This window comes from Phascolarctos cinereus, unplaced genomic scaffold (assembly GCF_003287225.1).
Source record: "Phascolarctos cinereus isolate Bilbo 61053 unplaced genomic scaffold, phaCin_HiC Scaffold_4;HRSCAF=312, whole genome shotgun sequence".
Classification (NCBI taxonomy): Eukaryota; Metazoa; Chordata; class Mammalia; order Diprotodontia; family Phascolarctidae; genus Phascolarctos; species Phascolarctos cinereus.
Window position 1 is genome coordinate 171,381,838 of NW_027555847.1, and position 20,850 is coordinate 171,402,687.

Sequence of the window (20,850 nt, forward strand, 5' to 3'; positions counted from 1 at the left end):
ATGTCAACATTCCATAATGTCCAATGTGGATGGACTGAAACTGTATTTAATGACTTAGATTACTAAGTAAAACAAGACTGTTTATAATATCATTTAATACAGCCTGATGGGTGTAATTCATGTTTATTTCATTCTCTGGAGTCAACACTAGAACTGTTTTGAAAAGCCGAAATGCCGTAAGATTTAAGGACATAGTTGAAATTCTAGAGAACATTCTATAATCCACCATTTTAATCATAGGCACTTCATAATTGGTGGTTTTGACAGCAACATAACGTAACATGCTCAATTGACATTTTACTATCAAAAACTTCATTTAAGTGAGGAGTCCACCCGAACCTCAACCAATCCCCCTCCCCCAAATGTTTCTAATTCCAAAATGCTCCCTTTCCTTTTTTTTCTTTTTACTTGCCTCCCAGGAGGACAAAAGATCAATCCTTTGGCCTTCAAAGCCCTTCATACCTTGCCCTGCTGCTTCCCTTCCAGTCTTCTTACACTGTTCTCTCTCCTCCATATACTCTGCAACCAAGTGACGCTGTCCTCTTTGCTATTTCTTGCACAAACACTCCATCTCCTGACTCCAGACATTTTTACTGGCTGTCATCCTCCATGCCTAGAATTCTCTGACTTCTCAACTCCACCTTCTGTATTCCTTCGAAGCCCACCATCTATAAGAAGATATTCTTCATTCCCTCTTAACAGCCAACTCTGTTGCTTATTTCCAATTTATCTTGTATGTCTTATTTGTAGATAAAGTTGTTTTCATGTTGTCTCCTCTGTTAGACCATGAACTCATTCCTTGACAGTAAGGACTACTATATAATTGGCCTTTTTTATAGTTTCTGTGCTTAGCACATTGCTAGGCCTTAGCACGTAGTAGGCCCTGAACAAATGCTTGTTGACTTAATTACTTGGTTTTTTATTCCTGAAATAAAAGCATGAAATACCTAATTTCTTTAATTTCTCAAGTTGGAATTAGTTTTCTAAGGTAGCTTAGGCATAAGATGAATTTAATCTGTTTTTTAAAGTCAATATAGTTCTTGAACTAAAATTATTTATATGTGTAGTTATGCTGTCAAGTTTCAGTAATGCCCTGTGTATGCCAAACATTACAAATGAAATATCAACCTCAATATCAATATTTTTGAATGTGTATGTAGTGAAATTTCTTAATCTTTCTTATTTCTAATAATATTCCTAAACTTCATTTGTCTCAGTATTTCAGAATCCTCTGAAACATTCCAATCTTTATAATGGAAATTTTATTATACTAATTGTAAAAATATAGCAACTGAAGCAAGGAACTAACACTACCTCTTTGAAGAAATGCTTTAGTTAGAATTCTCAGGTTTACAAAGGATCATAACAAAATAATGACCTATTTTTATGTTTTTATATGCAGAACTTTAGCACTGCATTTGCATTGTATTAGCATTACTAGAGTACACATTAGTTTAACCTACTTATAGACATTGTGGAATAATATTTTAAGTTCCTTTATTATTCTCTTGGACTCCTATGATGACTTTGGTATTTCTTCCAAAAACAGATTTTGAAAACTCTTCATCCAGTTCCAATTTGCCATTTTACCATGATTTTTCTTTTTTAACATGTAGATTCGTGAATAATGTTGCCTCTAAATTGTTATTTTAACAACCGTATCTTTGTAGTGCTTGAAATGGAATCAATGGCTTGTTAACAACTTTCTATCATTAGTAGTACTTTTTTTTAGTGCTTTAACGTTAATATATTTTCTGACAATAAGAAGTTAGTTCCATTATACCTATAAGATTATGTTTGCAGTCCAAAAGGTGAACTTTGAGCTATATAAAAACTTTGAATTTTACCGTATTAATATATTCAATAGTCTCAAAAATGACAAATTTAAAGAATTTTCTTGTTTCTCACTGAGAGAACTAGAAATGTCCAAATTCTTTTCTTGCACATAGTTTATTGAAACTGTTGACTTACCTCCACTTTTAATGAGGATATCAAAGAGGTCATCCATCTGTTGACTATGTGCATTGGAAATCTATAACAAAAAAATGAAGATTAATGTCCTTCTAGTAAAGAATCAATGAAGCCATGTAAAAAAACCCTATAGAATGTTTAAAGATTGCCTTATTTGGTGGAGTACAAAACTGAGTTTCAGAGAAGGTGAAGAAAATTGCCCAAGGTCACAAAGCTGGTTAGTAGCAGAAATAAGTTTAGGAGACAGGTCTTCTGACTCCTAGTTCAGTGCTACGTGAAACCTTGTTGCTTCTATTAGTTCTAGTAAGACTGCTATTTTTATAGTGGTTTAGAAGTTTTGTTTTGAGAATTGTAGCTTTTAGGGCTTTTGGGAAAATATGTCCTCAGATTAGACCTTCTTTGCTTCTTTCCACACATTTGCTAGCAAGTTTTTACCTTTCTACTTTGCCCCTGTGGAGAGAACAGCAGCACAAAGGAGGCAAGGGGTGGAAAGGAACAGAATGACACTGAGATCGCATCTCTAGGGGCATGATATATGTGATATGGTGACCAAAGAATTAGTCTGTTCCTTAATTGTCAGAATTACCCATTTCCTTTTTCAGACACGAGATGCAACTCTAAACAAGCGGTTATGTTTTTCTCCCCATGCATTGGTGTGGTGTGTACATTTGCTTCATGCTGACTGCCTGAATAAGATTCAACAGGAAGGGATCTCATTAGCAAGTTTCTAGTGTTCTTCATGATTCTGAGATGAGATACTCAATAAAATGCTGGCATCATTTTTCATTAGACTATCTAATAAAACTTTATTTCATAACAAATTTCATGCACATGCCATATAGTCATGCAAAAAAGAGGGAAAGTAGTGCCCTATAATATCTGCCTCATTATTTACTTGATATTCAGAACATGAACTAGATGTGAATTTCCCTTATAAGCAAACTGTAATGAATAAGTAATAATATTATCTATAGCAGCAATTAAAAGCCAGATTTAAACTAATGACATGTGCCATTCAGACCAGTTATCTTCAAATGAACAATCTATAGAAAGAAGCAAACATATTTTCCAAAAATTTTAATATGGAGTTGCTATATTGCATATATAATCAAGAAACTCCAATGCTACATTTTAATTCACTTGAAACACTGCAGATTTTCAGTGTTTCCAAAGAATTCATTTAACTGCCAGCTTGTGATTAGAGTACATGAATTTAAAGACAAAAACACATACACACAACCAACTACCTCAGACTACTGGAGCACTGCACTCGTTTAGCATATACCAATGACAGAGAACTGATGCTGAACTTTGTCTCCACTCTGTAAATACTGACTCTGAAAAATTGAAATCCAGGTGTCCTTATCAGCACCCCTTAAGCCAAAGTGACCCATACTTTGTTTTTCTGGTAATCATTTATTTAAGCAGTTAACATCCTACATTCACCTAAGCTTCAGAACTGAATTCAACAAAACTGAATGCTATGTTTCCATTCCCTTGCCAGTAGGGGCAACATGGCTTATTGCAATAATGCAGTAGAAACTCTATGTATTGGCTTCAATACAAGACAACAAAAGCTAAGGGTTATCACTGTTTACAAAGCACCAATGGGGAAAAAGCAAAAACAGCATGAGTAACCCCAATGACAACATCAGTAGGCCAGGAGTCTTCCAAAGGAGAAGCAAACTAATGTGATCTATTTGCCAACATGCCTTCACTGTTCCATACTTCTCAAAGGAAAATTCATTAAGACTGTCCTTGCCTTCCAGTTACTTTTTCCCTCTTTGCTGTACCCTAACTTTCCCCTCTCATCTCCCTTGTATACAACCTATTGCCCAAAAGAAATATCCAACAGATATAATTAAAACAAAACCAATTCAAACAGAACAACTACTATTTTGGCTTTCTGCTTGCTGCTGAAGCTTAGGCATATAATTATTTTTTTCTTTGTCCATATAATTAAAATTATAACAGTGTTTCTTTTTTTTTTTGGCTGGGGGATGGGGGAAGGGAGAGGCAATCAGGGTTAAGTGACTTGCCCAAGGTCACACAGCTAAATGTTTGAGGGAGGATTTGAACTCAGGTCTTCCTGACTCAGGGGCCAGTGCTCTATCCATTGCAAGAAGTAGCTACTCCATAATAGTTTTTCTTTATGACAGCGTAACATTGTTAATTTCTGGACAGAGCTAGGCCAGCATCCTATGTACAGATGCTTGCTGTGCATATGTAAAGGTAACATCTGAAATCTGGCTGTCTCCATCCTGACCAAGACTCTACGTGTTTGGGGAAGGTTTCTTTGCCAAGGCCAGAATGAAAAAAGCTTTTACACAGAATGGTTTTCAAACTTTATCCAATATAGAGAAAGTCAAGTCTCTATAACCTCATCGAATTTACAATTTAATTGGGGAGACAAAACAACATACATGAAATAAAGACATATAAGAAATAATGTAATGGGAAACATACATGCATATAGATGTAAAGACATAAGTAGCATATAAATATATAAATTTTGACAGAATTAAAAGGAGAAAGGTCATGGTGGATTTGAGTTAGTTCATAAAGGCAGATGGAACTCAGTGTTTAAGTATAAAGTTCGGATTATCACAAGCACTGCAGGTGAGCATGAGCAAAAGCTTAGAAGGAGGTGGAATGAACAAGATGTGAGGGCAATGTAACTCTGCCTGGAAGCCGAAAGGCCTTGCTGAGGTTGAGCAGGAAAGGTAGGGCCAGTTAATAAGTAGCCTTGCATGCCAAATTGAGTTTAATCTGACACAACAAATAAACAGAACCACAAAGCTGGAAGGTTTTTGAGTAGAAGAGGAATCTAAATAAAAGACTGGAATTTTCAATGGAAAAGAAATGCAATGAACTTAATAATTTTTGAGCACAAATCTAGTGTTATACAGATTTGAATCAGTACCAATTATTAATTTTACTGCTTATAATTCACAAATAATAACGAAAGTTTCTTGTTCCTGGCATGGCAGATTCACCTGATTCAAAGGAATCACTATGGTATTGAACACTTTTTATAAGCTGCTAATTTATATTCAATCTTGAAAAATCATAACTAGTCTTTTCTTACCTCTGACTGCGAAGATGACTGTATGTTTCGAGTCTGCTTTATGGCTTCCTCGTACCGGGGAGGATCTTTCGTTTTGGTGACTGTGTTGCCAAATAGAGAGTGTTGTATGATAAACTGCTGAGGCTGAGATGGAGAACCAGGCTATGCCAAACAAAGTTGAGAAATATATTACTATAATACCAAAATCTGCACTCTTCCTGCATACTTTTCACCAGGAATAGTGAATATAACAGCCAAATAATGCTAACAAAGAATGCTTCTCCTTTGAGCAATGTAACGCTGTGAAGTAGATAGCAAAAGTAGATTCTAGCAAAATTATTTTTAGGGGGTTACATCAATTATAATTTGCCTTCTTTCCTTTTTAACTATTTCATACTAATATAAGTACAGAGTTATGGTAGATATACATACTTGCAGTAAGGGATTATATTCTCAAATGTATTCAGTGTAGGCACTGCTATATAGCAAACACAAGATTACCTTGTTGGTAGTGCTAGGTCCATTTTGCACTGAAGGAACCTGGGTGTTCCTGGACTGAAGAACACTGCTGGATGTGTTATTAATGAATGCCTGCTGGACTGTTGTAACAGGTGATCTCTGATAGGAAAATACTGTATTTGATGGTGAGTTGGATGGAAAAACCTGAAATGGATCAATATTTTCCAATCAACTTATTATCTGTTTATCTTGAATTATTCATGAACAAAAGAAAAATAACTTAGGAACTTAACAAGTTAAACCACTGGTCCAACTTAGTCAATATTTTCTGTCTCTGACATTGGTACCAAGGGGCAGATTATTGTTAGAAGCATCATACTCTTTATACTCTAATGTCTACATTAAAAGATCAATGAAGTTCAAACATCCCTAGCTTCTTTTAAAAACTGATTATGATTCCCTCTATGAATTTATTTTCATCTTTCTTAAGCCTATTTATATTTTTAAGCTTGGAAGGGATTTTATGAGTTCCATGAATTAACCACTTGCTATATAAAACTGTACCTAACAAGCATCAAAGCCCCACTAATTCTACTATTATTAAATTTATTATGACTCAACCTGCTCATAACTATAATAGTTTTATAGACTGTTATCAAATGTTACTTTAAACTTAATCTTTCCAGATAATAGGTTCTAATGATGAAAATTATATTAATGAATTCAGGAAGAACCATCTAGTCCTAGAAATAGGAAGGCCCCCCCAAGGGGGGTGGATTACAAAAATAATTGGGAGGAAAGGCCAGTTTTTGTAACCCACGGTCTTTACATATTTAAATTTTTTTTAAAAAGTAAACCAAATTATGCATAATGAAAAGCACCACGGACTAGACCTGGAATCAGGAAGACCTAGGTTCAACTAACACATTAGTTATTGTGTTATCCTGGGCAAGTATCTCATTTCTTTTATCTTTTTCCTTTTATCTTTTTACAGAGAATTAACTGGCCTCTGAGGTTCCCTTCTAGTAGGCATTCTAGGCTTGGTGAACAATCATTTTCTACTAATTTACCATTTAGCCCACAACATCTGATCACCTACTGTATGCTTAACACTGGTTGGATTTCTCACAGTTGATAACCAAAAGAATACATATTTTTACCTAGCTATACCTCAGTTAAGATAATACTTCCAACTATCCTTCTAAGCCAACAAAAATGGTTATTGTTAATACATGAATGTTTATAAATATGCACATTTAATTACCAGGATATAAATACTTTTTTTCACGTATAAGTATTTTTTAAAAGGTATTCTCAGGAGAATACTGTTACATAATATGGTACAAAGAGCATTGATTTAGAGATGGAAGACCTGGACTGTGTTTTATAACCTTGAACAAATTACTTAACTTCTCTCTATACTTAATCTCTCTCTATCTCAGTTTCCTCTATAAAACAAAGAAGTTTAGTTCTTATATTTCTAGCGCTTTACATGTCTAAATCCTATGATATGAAGGATTATATTCTTAAAAACAGTTTTCTTTCACAATGATATGCATCTTATAGCAGCTTATTGCTCCATCTAGTGGATATTCAGAGTGAATTCTAACAAACTTTTGTCATTATTTTTAAAAATAACTCTCATTTTAAACATACACTGAGGCTGAAGAGAGGCTAAATGACTGTACCAAGGCCAAACAACTAGTTAGTATCAGAGCTGGGATGGTAAACCGGTTCTGATGACTTCCAGCCCAGAGCTCACAGAATTATAGAATTTACAGATTAGAAAGGAGGACTTTCACAGGCCTTCTAGTTTAACCCAACACCTGAACAAAAATACTTTCTATAGCATATCAGTAAATCATCATCCAGCCCTTGCCTGAAGAGAGGAAATTAACTTATCAGCCCTATTCCATTTTTGGTTAGTTCTAATTGTTAGGAAATTTTTTATTATATTAGACCCAAGTCTTTTTGCATTTTCTATCTGTAGCTCATAGTTCTACCCACTGGAACCACGCAAAATAAGTTTAATCTCTCTTTCATGACCACTAACACATCCTCTCCTAGAGTATATTCCTTTTCAGGCTACACAAACTGATTCCTTAAATTTATCCTCATGTGGATTGATCTGAAAGGATTTCTTGAAGCCTATCCAGGTGGCCTTCCACTGCCAGTGTCCCTCATAAAATACCACTCCAAATGCACGAGGAACTGGACAGTTTTCCAGATATGGCTAAATCAGAACTATCGCCTCTCTGGTCTTGTTTTGCTTTTCTTAGGTTTTGTGACTGCCATTATCATACAGATGTCAGGTTGTTTTAAAAAAAAATACTACCAATCCTGTGTCCCTTATCTTGCACTTATGAAGGTGGTTTCTTCAACTTAACTGTAAGATTAGATTTATCTTATTAAATTATGTTCTAGATTCTAAATTCTATAATATGTCAAGATCTTTCTGGTCCTGCCTTTGTCATCCAATGTGTTAGTTATTCTTTCTAATTTTGTGTCATTTGCAAATTTAAGTTCACAATAATGTCAAACAGCAATTTTCAAGATGATATTAAGCCATTAATAATTTTACTTTTCAGGTCTGGCCATTTAACTGGTTCCAAATCCATTTAGCTGCTGATCTAGTCAAAACCTCTCCATCTTGTCCAAAATCATAACATGAAAGACTATCATATGCTTTGCTAAAATCTGGCTCTTTATATTTGTAGCATTTTTTTTTTATTTACCAGTTTAGTAGCACCGTCAAAAAAAAAAGGAAAATATTCTTGATGAAGCCATGTTGGCTTTCTGAGATCACTGATGGAGCTGTGCTGGCTTTTAAAAAAATAATTATCTCTAGATATTCAATCATGATAACTAATCTTTAAAATACATTCTAAAATTTTGCCATGAATAAAAATCAAGCTTATTGACTTCTAGTTTTCAGACTCCACTCTCTTCTCTATTTTGAAAATTGGAACATTTATCCTTTTCCCAGCCTGCAGCACCTTTCCTATTCTCATTATCTGTCAAAGGTGGCAGAATAGTGGCTTAGCCATCACACTTAACTTTTTTTTTTTTTTTTGCTAGGCAATGGGGTTAAGTGACTTGCCCAGGTTCACACAGCTAGTAAGTGTTATGTGTCTGAGCTCAAACTTGAACTCAGGTCCTCCTGAATCCAGGGCTGGTGTTCTATCCACTGTGCCACCTAGCTGTCCCACACTTAACATTTTTTAAAAAGTACACTGGGAAATCTGGCCTCAGACCAAACACTAGACACTTACTAGCTGTGTGACCCTGGGCAAGTCACTTAACCCCAACTGCCTAAAAATAAAAAATTTTTTAAAAAATTAAAAAAAAAGTACACTGGGATATAGTTTATTTGGATCCAATGACTTCAATTCTTTCCACTGTACCAAAACTACTACTTAAAAAAAATTTTTTTCTAATAAGAAAAATTACTTTTTTTAAAAAAAAAGCTTTCTTGATTTGAAATTCTGAAAACTCACAGTCAATTTAAGTATATATTTGAAGATATACTTTCATGCAGAAAGACTATTTAAATAGATTCTGGAGGATGATTCAACTCGCCAATTAGAGTCATGCTCCAAATTATTCAGGTAATCTGGAGATTCAGATGTTTTATGAGTCAAACCTTGTTCTTGGAGATGAAAGAATTAGAATAACCATTATTTTACAATAATAGGTTGATATTCTATAGGTATCTAGGTGGCTAGGTGGCACAGTGGAGAGAGTACCTGGCCAAGAGTCAGGAACACTCATCTTCTTGAGTTCAGATCTGGCCTCAGACACTTATCAGCTGTGCAACCCTGGGAAAGTCACTTAACCCTGTTTGCTTCAGTTTTCTCTTAAAATGAGCCAGAGAAGGATCTTTGCCAAGAAATCCCCAAATGGGGTCATGAAGAGTTGGACATGACTCAAAACGACTGAACAATAATTCTGTGTCTACTGCTCCACTTCAGTAGTTACAAACCTTTCTTATTTGTTGAGACTGATTGAGTACATGTTGTGTGAAATTGTCTTGTTTTGGATGGGATGTTTGGGCCAAGCCAGAGGGTGATACAGGAGCTGATACTTGGGGCTGAGTTGTAATTCCTTGGGGCTGAGTTGTAATTCCTACTTGTGGTGGAGCCTAGGAGAAGAATAATAAATTACTAATTTCACCATGCGAAGACAAAACCAGTAAGGCAAAACAAAGAAAAATCAGTGCTTTCAGAGCCTCATTTACAGCAAATCATTAAAAAAAAAAGCTTAAGAGATATAAGTATTAATTATTATGCTATTTATAGATGCTTATGAAGATTTGGATATGGAAACAAATTCTCAAAATATGCCAAGTAAGCACATGAAATGTGTTCTAAATGACAGAATTTGGTTTTGTTTACATTTACCTAAGAAATCCTATTCCAGAGACTAGAACATATAGACTCACTATTTTTTCTTAAAAAACACATAAACAATCCAAAACAACTGTTTTTACTTGATTCTTTTGATAAAAGGGATGAAGGAATGTATGATGGATCTAATAATGATGAAGTAATTTAATAATCTCATTGTTTCTTATAAGGAAATACTTGAGTCCTAACTATTTACATTTCACCTTGTTCATCTGTTTTAGTTAAAGCTTATCCAAATGATTTAAAGTATAAAATATACAGAATGCAATATGATTCTAAACATGGATGAGGACAGTATGATCATAGCTAGTAGTAGTGTCTCTTAACATTCTCATTCCCAAATTTCAGTTCACCTTTTCCATAATTCAAAATTTAAACTATTCTTGCATTAATTACATATTTTTGAGTACTCTGTGTAATGTCCATGCCATTAATTTAATACGTGACTATACATAATGTCTATGCCATTAATATAGTGACTATATAAATTATATGTATATATGTATACACATAATATGCTATATACAAAATATATCAAACTACAACAGCACTGACTATAAAGCATACAAATCTAAGAATTAGAAAACTTCATTTCCTGTCTCAGCTCTGCCACTAATTTCCTGTGCATTCTTGGAAAAGTCTCTGGCCTTCATTTTCTTGATCTGTAAAGTTAAAATTTTTAATGAAGTTGGATGATAACTTGTCAAGATATTGTGGATGGGTTTTATGATTAGCCTAGATGATGATGGCTGAGGTAATCTACATAGTGCTATGGAAATTTTCTTTATGCATTTAAAAGAGATCTTAGAAAACAAAGGGGAGGATTTGGAAAAAAAAGTTTATATTTAAAAAGTGCTATCTAAATATTTAGATTTGAATAACCCTGCCAGTTTTTTATAGCCATGAAATCTGGATGCTTTTACTTTCTATCTCCATTACTAATTTGTCATGAATAAAATTTCATTTTGATTCAAAGGAAAAATGAGTAGTTAAAAGGTAAAACTTCACACCTGTAGTTTTATACTGCCTACTGGTAGTTGAACTGAAGTTACATTCGAACCCTCGATAGATACTGGGAGTAGCAGCTGTGCAGTTTGGGTGGTTAGTAAAGCTTGAGGCTGAGCAACAACTGTGGTTTGTGGATGTCTCTGGGAACTCACATAGTACTGAGAGATGACATTCTGCTGGTCAGCTTTGGCCACAGGTACCTCTTGCTTGATAACTACAGCCTTTTTGGCAACTAGGTTCTGGCCAGCAGTTGATCCAGACTGGCCTAAAGAATGGCTGGCTCCTGGGACTGACTGCCTTGAGCTAGAACAGTCAGGGAGAGAATTCTCATCTTTGACAGCAGGAATGACAAGCTTTTGATCTACATTATTTACAGAGTTAGCAGTGGGCTGGGGTGCTGCAGGTGGTGGCTGCTGTCCCCGTTTTTCAACTTCAAGTTGCATTTTTAGTACTTCCACAAGTTTTTGTTCTTGTTCCAGTTTCCTTTTTAGCTCTTCAATCTGTTTTTCTTTCTCCTGAAGCTTTCGGTCCTTTTCAGCCACATCCAATTCCATGTTTGACAAGCCTCCACAAGCAGGACTTAGACTGTCTTCATTATTTGTTACCCTCAAAGGAGATGAACTTAAAAACTGTGAGGGGGACATCATGGTCATAATTTCTGTGAAAGTATCTGTCATATTAGTATCATCAGTACTAAGACTGGAGTGTTCTGAAGGAGATGGGGAGATCGGCAGAGGGGGGCTGATAGTTTCAGTGTGTGTCACACTGCTTGTTCCAGTAGATGATGTTTCTGACTTAAAGCTGGGAATGGTGCTAGCCACAGAATTATTTAATGTAGCTGGGAATGCCATAGTAACTTCTGGATTGCTAGTGACTACCGTTGAAGTGGATACTGCAACAGCATTGCTAGTGGAAATACCACTATTAAGCTCTTGGTAAGGTTTCAGACGTTCAATTAGGTCTGTCTTGGTGCCTGACACTGGCAGACCCCTCAACTTCAATTCCATTTTCAATTCAGCTACCTGGAGACAAAATATTAAGATTAAATTATTTTTCTTTTAGGAATTGAAGTTTTCATACAAGTCTATAGTAAATTTTTATATACAAATGGGGCAAATTTTTACCAAATGGAGTATATTCATTTAGGCAGGAAAACGTTGCATTTGTTTATGTTTCAAAACAACTAATTCCAAGAATATAGTTTTAAAAATATATACAAGGTGTACCAAAAATATTAGTGCAGTTTCTAATCTGTTAGAGCTTAAAGCTGCACTAAGTCTTTTGGGACACTTTGTATATGGAGACCATCTCATAGCCTTCATTATTTGTGAAGTAAGAGTATGCTAGTAAATTTTATCCTTTTGTTAAGGATCTTAAAAAACAACAAAACAATATTAGTGTGTACTTCTTATGCATTACATAAAATATTTGCTAGGGGCCAAACCTGGCATTCAATAATATTCCTCTAGTTTTTCCATCCTATTCAAAATTGGAATGACTTTAAATTCTCTTTTTTCAATTATTACCTTCAAATCATCCAGGCTAGAAGGCAGTGGTCCCGGTTTTCTAACAGGAATAGAAGCATTCTGTCTCGTGTTGGCTACTGCTGTAGGTGCATTATTGCTCAAAGCTGAATTTCCACTGTTATGTTTGTCATTCAATGGCCTTCAAAAGAAAGAAAAACCAAATCCATAGTTATTTATAATGTGTTCTCACAAATCGGCTCAAGTCTAGCAGACCTGTTGCTGGTCCAAAATATGAATTTGTCAGCAACAAACTCTTTACCTGCATTTTAGGGGGCTATTAGCTACCATCACCACACAGAAATTCTAGTTCTAAATTTTACATAAAAATAAGTTTGTTGTCCCAATATTACTCATTTTTTTCAACTTATCTTTTTCAGTCAGATATAACAGTACTATACTTTTCCTATATAAGTATGATTGTGGAACAAGGTTTGACTTAAGTAATGAAGTAAATATTTTTTCATAACAGATAGGACTATGATTTATCACTCTTTTCTGTAATACATTAGCTTTTGTTTGGTTTTTAACCTGATAGCTATGTTGAGATACTTATAGATAGGATGCTGTTTTGCCAGAAATTTGTGAATTCTTTTATCACTCAAAACTGTTATATCATATAAGTTGTTACAGTTGCTAAAGTACTCTTTGTCTGCACAGTATGATGCTTTATGTACAGCTGGTAAAGGAAGGGAATGATCCTCTCAAAAGCTGATAGTTATACACTTAGAAACTGCATAGCTTCCCTAAACCCCCAAGTCCTCTTTCCATATTAGTCCAGTTGATACGGAGCTATCAAGTTATTCTTTTAAATACTTTTCATCTTTTTTTCCACTTTTTTTAGTTACTTCAGAAGTAAAGTTGTTAAGCCAATACTCATAGCCATCAACTATACCTCTTTTCCTTTTTCTAAAACTTATACTTCCAAATTCAAAATCAGTACAACCTCTACACTTCAGCTAAGCCTCTCTACTTAACTCTACCAAGGTATAGTTCCTTCCACCTTCATGCCTCTGTTCACACCATTTCTTTTCTTTTTTTTTCTTTATTTTTTTTTTTTTTGCTTTTAGGCAATTGGGGTTAAGTGACTTGCCTGGGGTCACACAGCTAGTAAGTGTCAAGTGTTTGGTCTGAGGCTGGATTTGAACTCAGGTCCTCCTGACTTCAGGGCCGGTGCTGTATCCACTGCGCCACCTAGCTGCCCCTTGGTCACACCATTTCTCATCTGCACATTTAAACTTACTTCAAAAAAGCCCAATTCCACATCCTTCCATATAGTTCTCAGTTTTCATACATCCTATATACTGATATATTGTTATGTCATTATTTTTAGGGTGTGTGTACGTGTGTATATGTGTGGATACGTGTGGGGGGGGGACACGGGAAATGATGAAGTAGGGAGATCTATTCCTGAGATTTCAATGGTGTAGAGAGCTCATGATTAAGAAACTCCCTCTATCAATGCAAAAAAGCAAATGTTTTGCAACTTAAAGTCCTAGAGAGTTGCATGTGGGCACTGAGAAGTTAAGTAACCTCCCCAGGGTCATACAGTCAATACTGGTGTCAGAGACCAGAGGTATCTCTGGGGTCACAGACTGGAACTGAAATCAGATCTGACATCAAGACCATTAATATGTAGTTTTTAGAAATCCAAAAATGTGGACCATGGGGTCATGGTGTGTGAAAGGAGGGGGAGTGGATTTCCTGGTATAAGGGAATCTCAGCCTTTATACTCTTTGGTCCCACCTGCCCCTAACTCCTGAGGCTCAGGATGCCAGGGACCCAAGGGTTCTTAGGTATCCACTAGGAGAATTCCAGGCCAGGCTCTAGCTGAAGCAGGATTCCCCTCTTGATTACAAGCTCTGATCTGGAAGCACAGTCCATTGTGAACCATTAGGCCCTTGTTCAGCCTTTATTGTTTAAAGAATTAAGCCAGACTTTACCTACAAGGAAGGGCAAATAGAGAGCCCAACTCCCACAAAACCTGTGCCTAAGCCTGTTTGGAGTATGTCACCCCTGCCTCTTGAAATAAGGACCTAGGAACATACTAACTTCAAATCCATTGTTATTTTTTATTATCCTGGGCTAAAGGTAAAGGTGGCTTCTTTTGTCTTTGGAGAAGATGGTACAGGGAAAGGGGGCCTTTTGTTGTACTAATCATTTCCCCTCCCATCCTGATGCAGTCTCAGTCAAAAAGAAAAGTCCCAGGTAGAAAAGATCCAGGGGAGGAAGGGAGGAGAGAGGAGCATGACCAGTTGGAAAGAATATGATAGGGTCAACCACTGCCCCATCCTCTACCCTCTAAGGAAAGCCTTGATCTACCTGAGGCTGTGTGTGCCTTTGGAGAGGTCAACTAATCTCTCTGTGCCTCATTTTCCCATCTGTAAGATCCAGGTACTAAGATTCCAGGTTTCTAAGACTCCTTCCTGTGGTTTGGTAAGAGTACCTCATGCCCACAGGCATGGAAAAGAGAAAAGGATGCTGCCTTTTACACTTCCATGTCCTAAGTGCACCTGGCATCTCTCTGATCTAGCCTCAGAGGCTATTCTTTATTCATTATATACCACATTACCTCTCATTTTCTGTTTTATTTAGTGAAAATTTTTTTGTTTCTCCAACTATACTCAAACTCCCTGAGGGTAGGGACCATATATGTACCTCTCTCATATGTCTCCCTAATACAAACTATATGTACAAATAGTAAGTTATAGTGTTTTTTGAATATAAGAAAAGAAAAAGATTTTAAAATGCTAGAAATTCTGCATTTTACAAAAAATGATATTCAACATATTTGAATAAATACTGCTTAGTGAATACCAATGTCAACAAATACTTGTATTTCTAACTCTTTTAAGATGAGACTACATATTCTTGAAAAGCTACAGAATGTGTGTTTCAAGAGGATTGTATTCAAAGTGAAAAGGTAATTCATTACAGCCTTTAATTTCTAGAAAGGATATTAGAAAGTTAAATATATGTAACAGATTAAAGTCTAGATTTTGATTACTAGATTTCTGGAGTCCTTTTTTGGGGGGGGCAGGTGTTACTGGGTCTCACTATCTTGCTTAGGTTAGAAGTGTAAGTAGTCACCCATAGGCTCAATCCCACTGGTGATCAGCATGGAAACTCTGACCTGCTTTGTTTCCAACATGGGCCAGTTTGCCCCTCCTTAGGCAGCTAGGCCTCTCCCCTTCTCCTCCCCTACCCAAGGGTTCCTACTGATCTCAGGGGCTCATTATATTGATGCCGAACTTACTGTGGTCACCTGATTAGCTTTTAGCCTTACTACAGAACTCAGAACTCCCAAGCTCAAGGGATCAATCAACCTTGACCTCCCTGGCTAGAATCCTTCCCTGAAAGAAAGTCTCCATTAGATACTGAATAATTTTAAGGCTTCATTATTAGCATGATTTGACAACTGTGTTCACTTTTATTGCTAGTATCTGTTTATAAATGGCTTAGACATGCAGTTCAATTCAACAAACATTTATTACATACAATGCTTGTAGAGCACTGTGCTAGACCTTGGACAAAATACAAAAGTTTAGCCAAGACACCGCCCCTAACATGGAATTTACAGACTGGCACAAAAATATTTTCTTATTAAAATGGAATGAGGGCTTTTTATAAGTACAACATTTTCCTCAGCTTGTAGCTAAGGAGTTTGGAGATGCATTCTGTTGGATATTGAGTGCTGAACAATTAATTTAATTTGCTGTGCTTTTTGGATGCTTTGCCTTGGAGTAGGTTTTAGATAGGACTGCTGGGTGAAAGTATGGACACTTAAGGCTTTCAGAACTGATGAAAGCCTAAGGAACTACCTCCTCTTCAAAGGCTGACTGTTTTTAATGACCAGTGTAAGTATCTGTGGAAGTTTGTGGAATCAGTTTTCTCTACTGCCTTCTTGACTTATTTTCACTATTAGGTATCATTAGATCATAGGAGCTGGAAGAGACCTTGGAGGTCACCAAGTCTCATAATCTTTTTCAGATGAAGTAACTAAGAGGTTCAGATAAGTACAGTGACTTGTAAGTGCTCAGGGTCACACAGATAGCAAGTAGCAATGGCAGAATGCAAACCCAGGCTAGTGACTCCAAATCAAGTGCGCTTTCTAGTGCACAATACTCTGTGGCCTGTAAATATGCTATACAGCAAAATCCCAGCATCGAGAATTCCGTAGGATATCCAAATGTATTGTAATGAAACAATAACGACATTTATAAATAGCTCACATTTATACATAATGCTTACTATGTGCCAGGTATTCTGATAATCACTTTTAAATTATTATTTCATTTGTTCCTCACAACTACCTTAGGAGGTAACTGCTATTATTATCCCATTTTACAGATGAGGAAACTAAGGCAGAGGTTGACTTGCCCAAGGTCACACAGGTAGTGTTAAAATGAATGAAATATGAAGGCAACTATATTCCTAGCCTGAAGGATACATGAAATAGCCTATAATCAAATTCTCTGTTGAAGTAAGCCTATTCAGTCACTTGTGCCTGAAGTAAATGAAAAGAAGTATTTCTGCTTTCTTTACAACCAAACACTCACTTCTTTTCCACTTCTCAGTTGATAAAGGTGGTTATTTAAGTGGTAGGGATGTTTGAGCTGAGGGAAGCTGAAGAATTGCTACTTAAGGTGAAGACAAAAGGACTATTAAAAAGCTCAGTTTAATTCTCTTCTTCCACTAATATGGATAAATAGCAGGAAATAAAATTCTCCCTTCATATGAATGTTATAAATTCAAGGCCTTATTTTATAGGAATAAAGCAGCACATGCACAGCACCACGGACAGCACAGTGGTCTGCAATGCTGGGCTAAGAGGGAGGAGAAACCCCTCATCCTCCTGGAGCCTCAGCTTCTTATCTATCTCCCACAACCTAAGCTCACAGCACTGATACACAATCAAATGAGAGAAAATATGAGAAGTGCTTTGTAAAACTGAACACAGAGAGTTATTATTATTTTAAGACCACGTTATTAATTTTTTCCAACCAGGGTCCTCAGCCACTTATGTAAACTTCATTTTTGAACCACCCCAACTCCCTACAAGGTTTAAGCTTTTTTTGCATTTTTTTCAATTTGCATTTTAAACCCATTTAATTTGTATTTGCATTTTAAGTGAAGAGCTTGTTAAACGCAAATAAATCTCTAGTAGAATGTGTGGGGGAATGATTCTTTGTTCCCCTCTTACTCACTTAAAGTAGAATACTGCTTAATAACAAATGGAATAACTTTTATACAGAATACTTTCTTGTAATGAATTATTTATAATGAATGGACTCAGCCTGTGTTTTCTTTAGCAGCAGTTTCAATACAGTTGTCTCTTTGCCAGTTTTACACACACACACACACACACACACACACACACACCTACATACATACATACACACACACAGATCACTGTTTAAGCTCTACAACAACAAAGGGAAGCATCCTAGTGAAATGGAAATAGCATGAGATAGCAGGGAGTCAAGATGATGGAGGGAGAGGAAGCAGTACAGCCTAGTTCCCTCTAAATTTCTTTACAAAGATCTAAAAAATGTACCAAACCAAATGCTGATACAGAAAAACCAAGAAAAAGTCACAGTGAGTCATTTTTTCCAGCCCAAAGTAACTTAGGGAGATAGACAGAAGTCTGTGGAAAATTGGGTATAGGCTCTGGCCACCATCTCAGGCAACACAGAGCATTTCGGTGTGAAGGGCAGGAAGGACCAGAGTATGAAGGGATCCCTAAACTAGTGTTGGGTGAGTAATCTGTGCCATCTGGCAGCTCTGTTGGTCACTACTCAGTTCCAGGTCACACATCCAGGGAAGAGAGGAGCAACTGCAAATCTAGGCCCTAGCTGTGTTCTGAGCAAAGAACTGAGCTGAATGTACCTGTGTGGTTCTAACCCCAGAAAGAAGGCAATGACTCAGTTTTAGCCTCCAGCCCAGGGTGGAAGCCAGTAGTGGAATAATGACAGGAATCCCAGACTAAAGGAGGGCCAGCAGTTCAATTGCTCTGAACCTTTAGTCTCCTAGCAGACTAATTTTGGCTAAATCCAGTAGCAGTCTGTTGAAACTTCCAAAGGTAGACAAGCTGACAGACTCAAACCTTGGTCAGAAACTTGCAGAGCTCAGACCAGGAAGACAGTGAACAGACCTCCCCCTGAATCACACCACTTAGCACTGAAAGCTTGCATGCCCCTAGCCTGAGCTGTGAAAGAACAAGGATTTAAAAGGACAGAAGCTCAAGACAGAAATCCTCTTCCCTCAAAACCCAGCACTAACAAAAGCCAGAGTCACGAAGTAGGCTGACAGGATGAGCAAACAAGAAAAGAATCTGGTGACAGAGAAGCTCAGGACATAAATATGGAAGATCTATAAGAGCAAAGCCTCAAAGAAAAGAAGCATATTGGATACAGGTCCAAGAAGAATTCTTAGAAATTAAAGCAAATGTTCAAAAAAAAATCTAAAAATGATTTTAATACTAGATGAGAGCAGTACAAGGAAAATATGAGGGAAAAAAGTGGAAGCCAGGAAAGAAAGATATGAAAAGAGGATTAGTAGCTTGGAAAAAGAGGCACAAAACCTTACCAAAGAAAATACCTCCTTGTAAATTAAAATTGGCCAAATGAAAGCTAATACTTCCATGATACATCAAGAAATAATAAAACAAAGTCCAGACAAAAAATAGAAGAAAAGTATGAAATATCTCATAAAAAAAACCTCAACAAACAACTGACCTGGAAAACAATGAAGACAGATAACTTAAGAATTACTGGACTACCTGAAAGCCATAAGCAAAAAAGGGCCTAGACACCATATTTTAAGAAATCTTGAAAGTAAACTGGGGAGATATCTTAGAACCACAGGGCAAGGTAGAAATCAAAGGAATCCACTGTTAACATCTTGAAAGAAACCACAAAATGAATACTTCTAGGAAGTATTTATAGCCAAAAATTCAGAACTACCAGGGCAAGAGAAAAATGATACAAGCAGCCAGAAAGAAAATAAATCAAGGATCTGTGGAGACAAAATCAAGATTGTACAGGATTTACCAACCACCAATAAAGAAAAAGAGAGCTTAGAATATGATATTCCAGAAGGGAAAGGAACTAAGTTTACAGCTAAGAAAAAGAGGAAAAAAAAGGAACTTTAATGAAATAAAATATTTCTAAGCATTCCTAATGAAAAGACTAAAACTGTGTAGAAACTCTGAAATTCAAACACAGGAGTTAAGGAGAAACAGAAAAAGTAAACATGAATGAACAAAAGGATAAACAGCTTATGTTCTAATACAGGGAGATGATACATGTGTCACTTCCAAACCTTATCATCATCATGGATTATAGAGAAAGTCTTATTAGACAAAGGGTCTGGGAGTGACTCTATTATGTTTTGATGATCTCAAAAGAAGAATGGAGAGGAGAGAAGGGAATGGAAGAATGAAGAAAATTATTTCATATAAATGGGGTGCACGAGGGGGAACCCACATTATCTGAACCTGAGTCTTATCTAAACTAGTCAAAGAAGGGAAGAATACACACAAACACACTTGGATGCAGAAATACATCTTACCCAACAGGGAAATAGGAAATGCTCTAAGGGGAAGGAGGGTGGGGTAGGAAATAATAAGAAGGACACATTAAGGGAGGCATTCGACAGAAGCAAAACAAACTCTGAAAGAGGCAGTAGGGAAAAAGAGAAGGAAAAGTTTAAGAGAATATATGGAGGGAAATAACACAGCTAGCAATCCTAACTGTGAATGTGATGAATTTACTCATACAACAGAAAAGCAAAGAAGAATATATTAGATGCCAGAATCCAACAATATGTTGTTTACTAGAAACACACATGAAACAGGAAAATACACACAGAATTAAAGTGCTGGAGTAAAATCTAATGTGCTTCAACTGAAATAAAAAAGGTAGAGGTTGCACTGAAGCATATCATGCTCTCAGATAAAGCAAAACCAAAAACAGACCCAATTAAAAGATATAAACTGGGAAAATGTTTTACAAATAAGTATGATAGATGATAAATTGCTATCAGCATCAAACATATATATATACCAAATGACATAACTTCTAAATTCTTAAAGGCAAAGCTAAATGAGTTACAGGGAGAAATAGAAAAATAAAATAATACTGGGGGACCTAATTTTACCCCTCTTAGACCTAGATAAATTAAACCAAAGTGTAAACTAAAAAGTTAAGGACCTGAATAGAATTTTAAGAAAATTAGATATGATAGACCTCTGAAGAATAATGAATGGGAAGAGTATACCTATTTCTTAGCTGTTCATGGCACATTCACAAAAACTGATGATGTATTAAGGCATAAAAACCTCACCACAAATGCAGAAAAGCAGAAGTATTAAATGTAAATTTTAATGGCTATAAGAAATAAAAATTACATTTAC

At 36.1% G+C, this 20,850-nt stretch overlaps 2 protein-coding genes across 7 annotated transcripts in view; one reads left to right on the forward strand and one right to left on the reverse strand.

Annotated features, from left to right (window-relative positions):
- Positions 1-20,850, forward strand: part of LOC110198335 (uncharacterized) — an 87,213-nt gene that overhangs the window by 27,987 nt on the left and 38,376 nt on the right. The window lies entirely within an intron of this gene.
- MRTFB (myocardin related transcription factor B) overlaps positions 1-20,850 on the reverse strand; it is a 179,661-nt gene that overhangs the window by 7,301 nt on the left and 151,510 nt on the right. For 4 of the 5 annotated variants that reach the window (XM_078152782.1, XM_078152785.1, XM_020972544.2 and 1 more), the window contains 6 exons: positions 12,438-12,576; positions 10,914-11,933; positions 9,480-9,638; positions 5,540-5,701; positions 5,060-5,200; positions 1,972-2,032 (listed from right to left, as the gene is read on the reverse strand). In XM_078152782.1, the coding sequence (XP_078008908.1) occupies positions 1,972-2,032; positions 5,060-5,200; positions 5,540-5,701; positions 9,480-9,638; positions 10,914-11,933; positions 12,438-12,576 (1,682 nt within the window). The remainder of the gene's footprint in view (positions 1-1,971; positions 2,033-5,059; positions 5,201-5,539; positions 5,702-9,479; positions 9,639-10,913; positions 11,934-12,437; positions 12,577-20,850) is intronic. The other variant, XM_078152783.1, reaches the window with a different exon arrangement.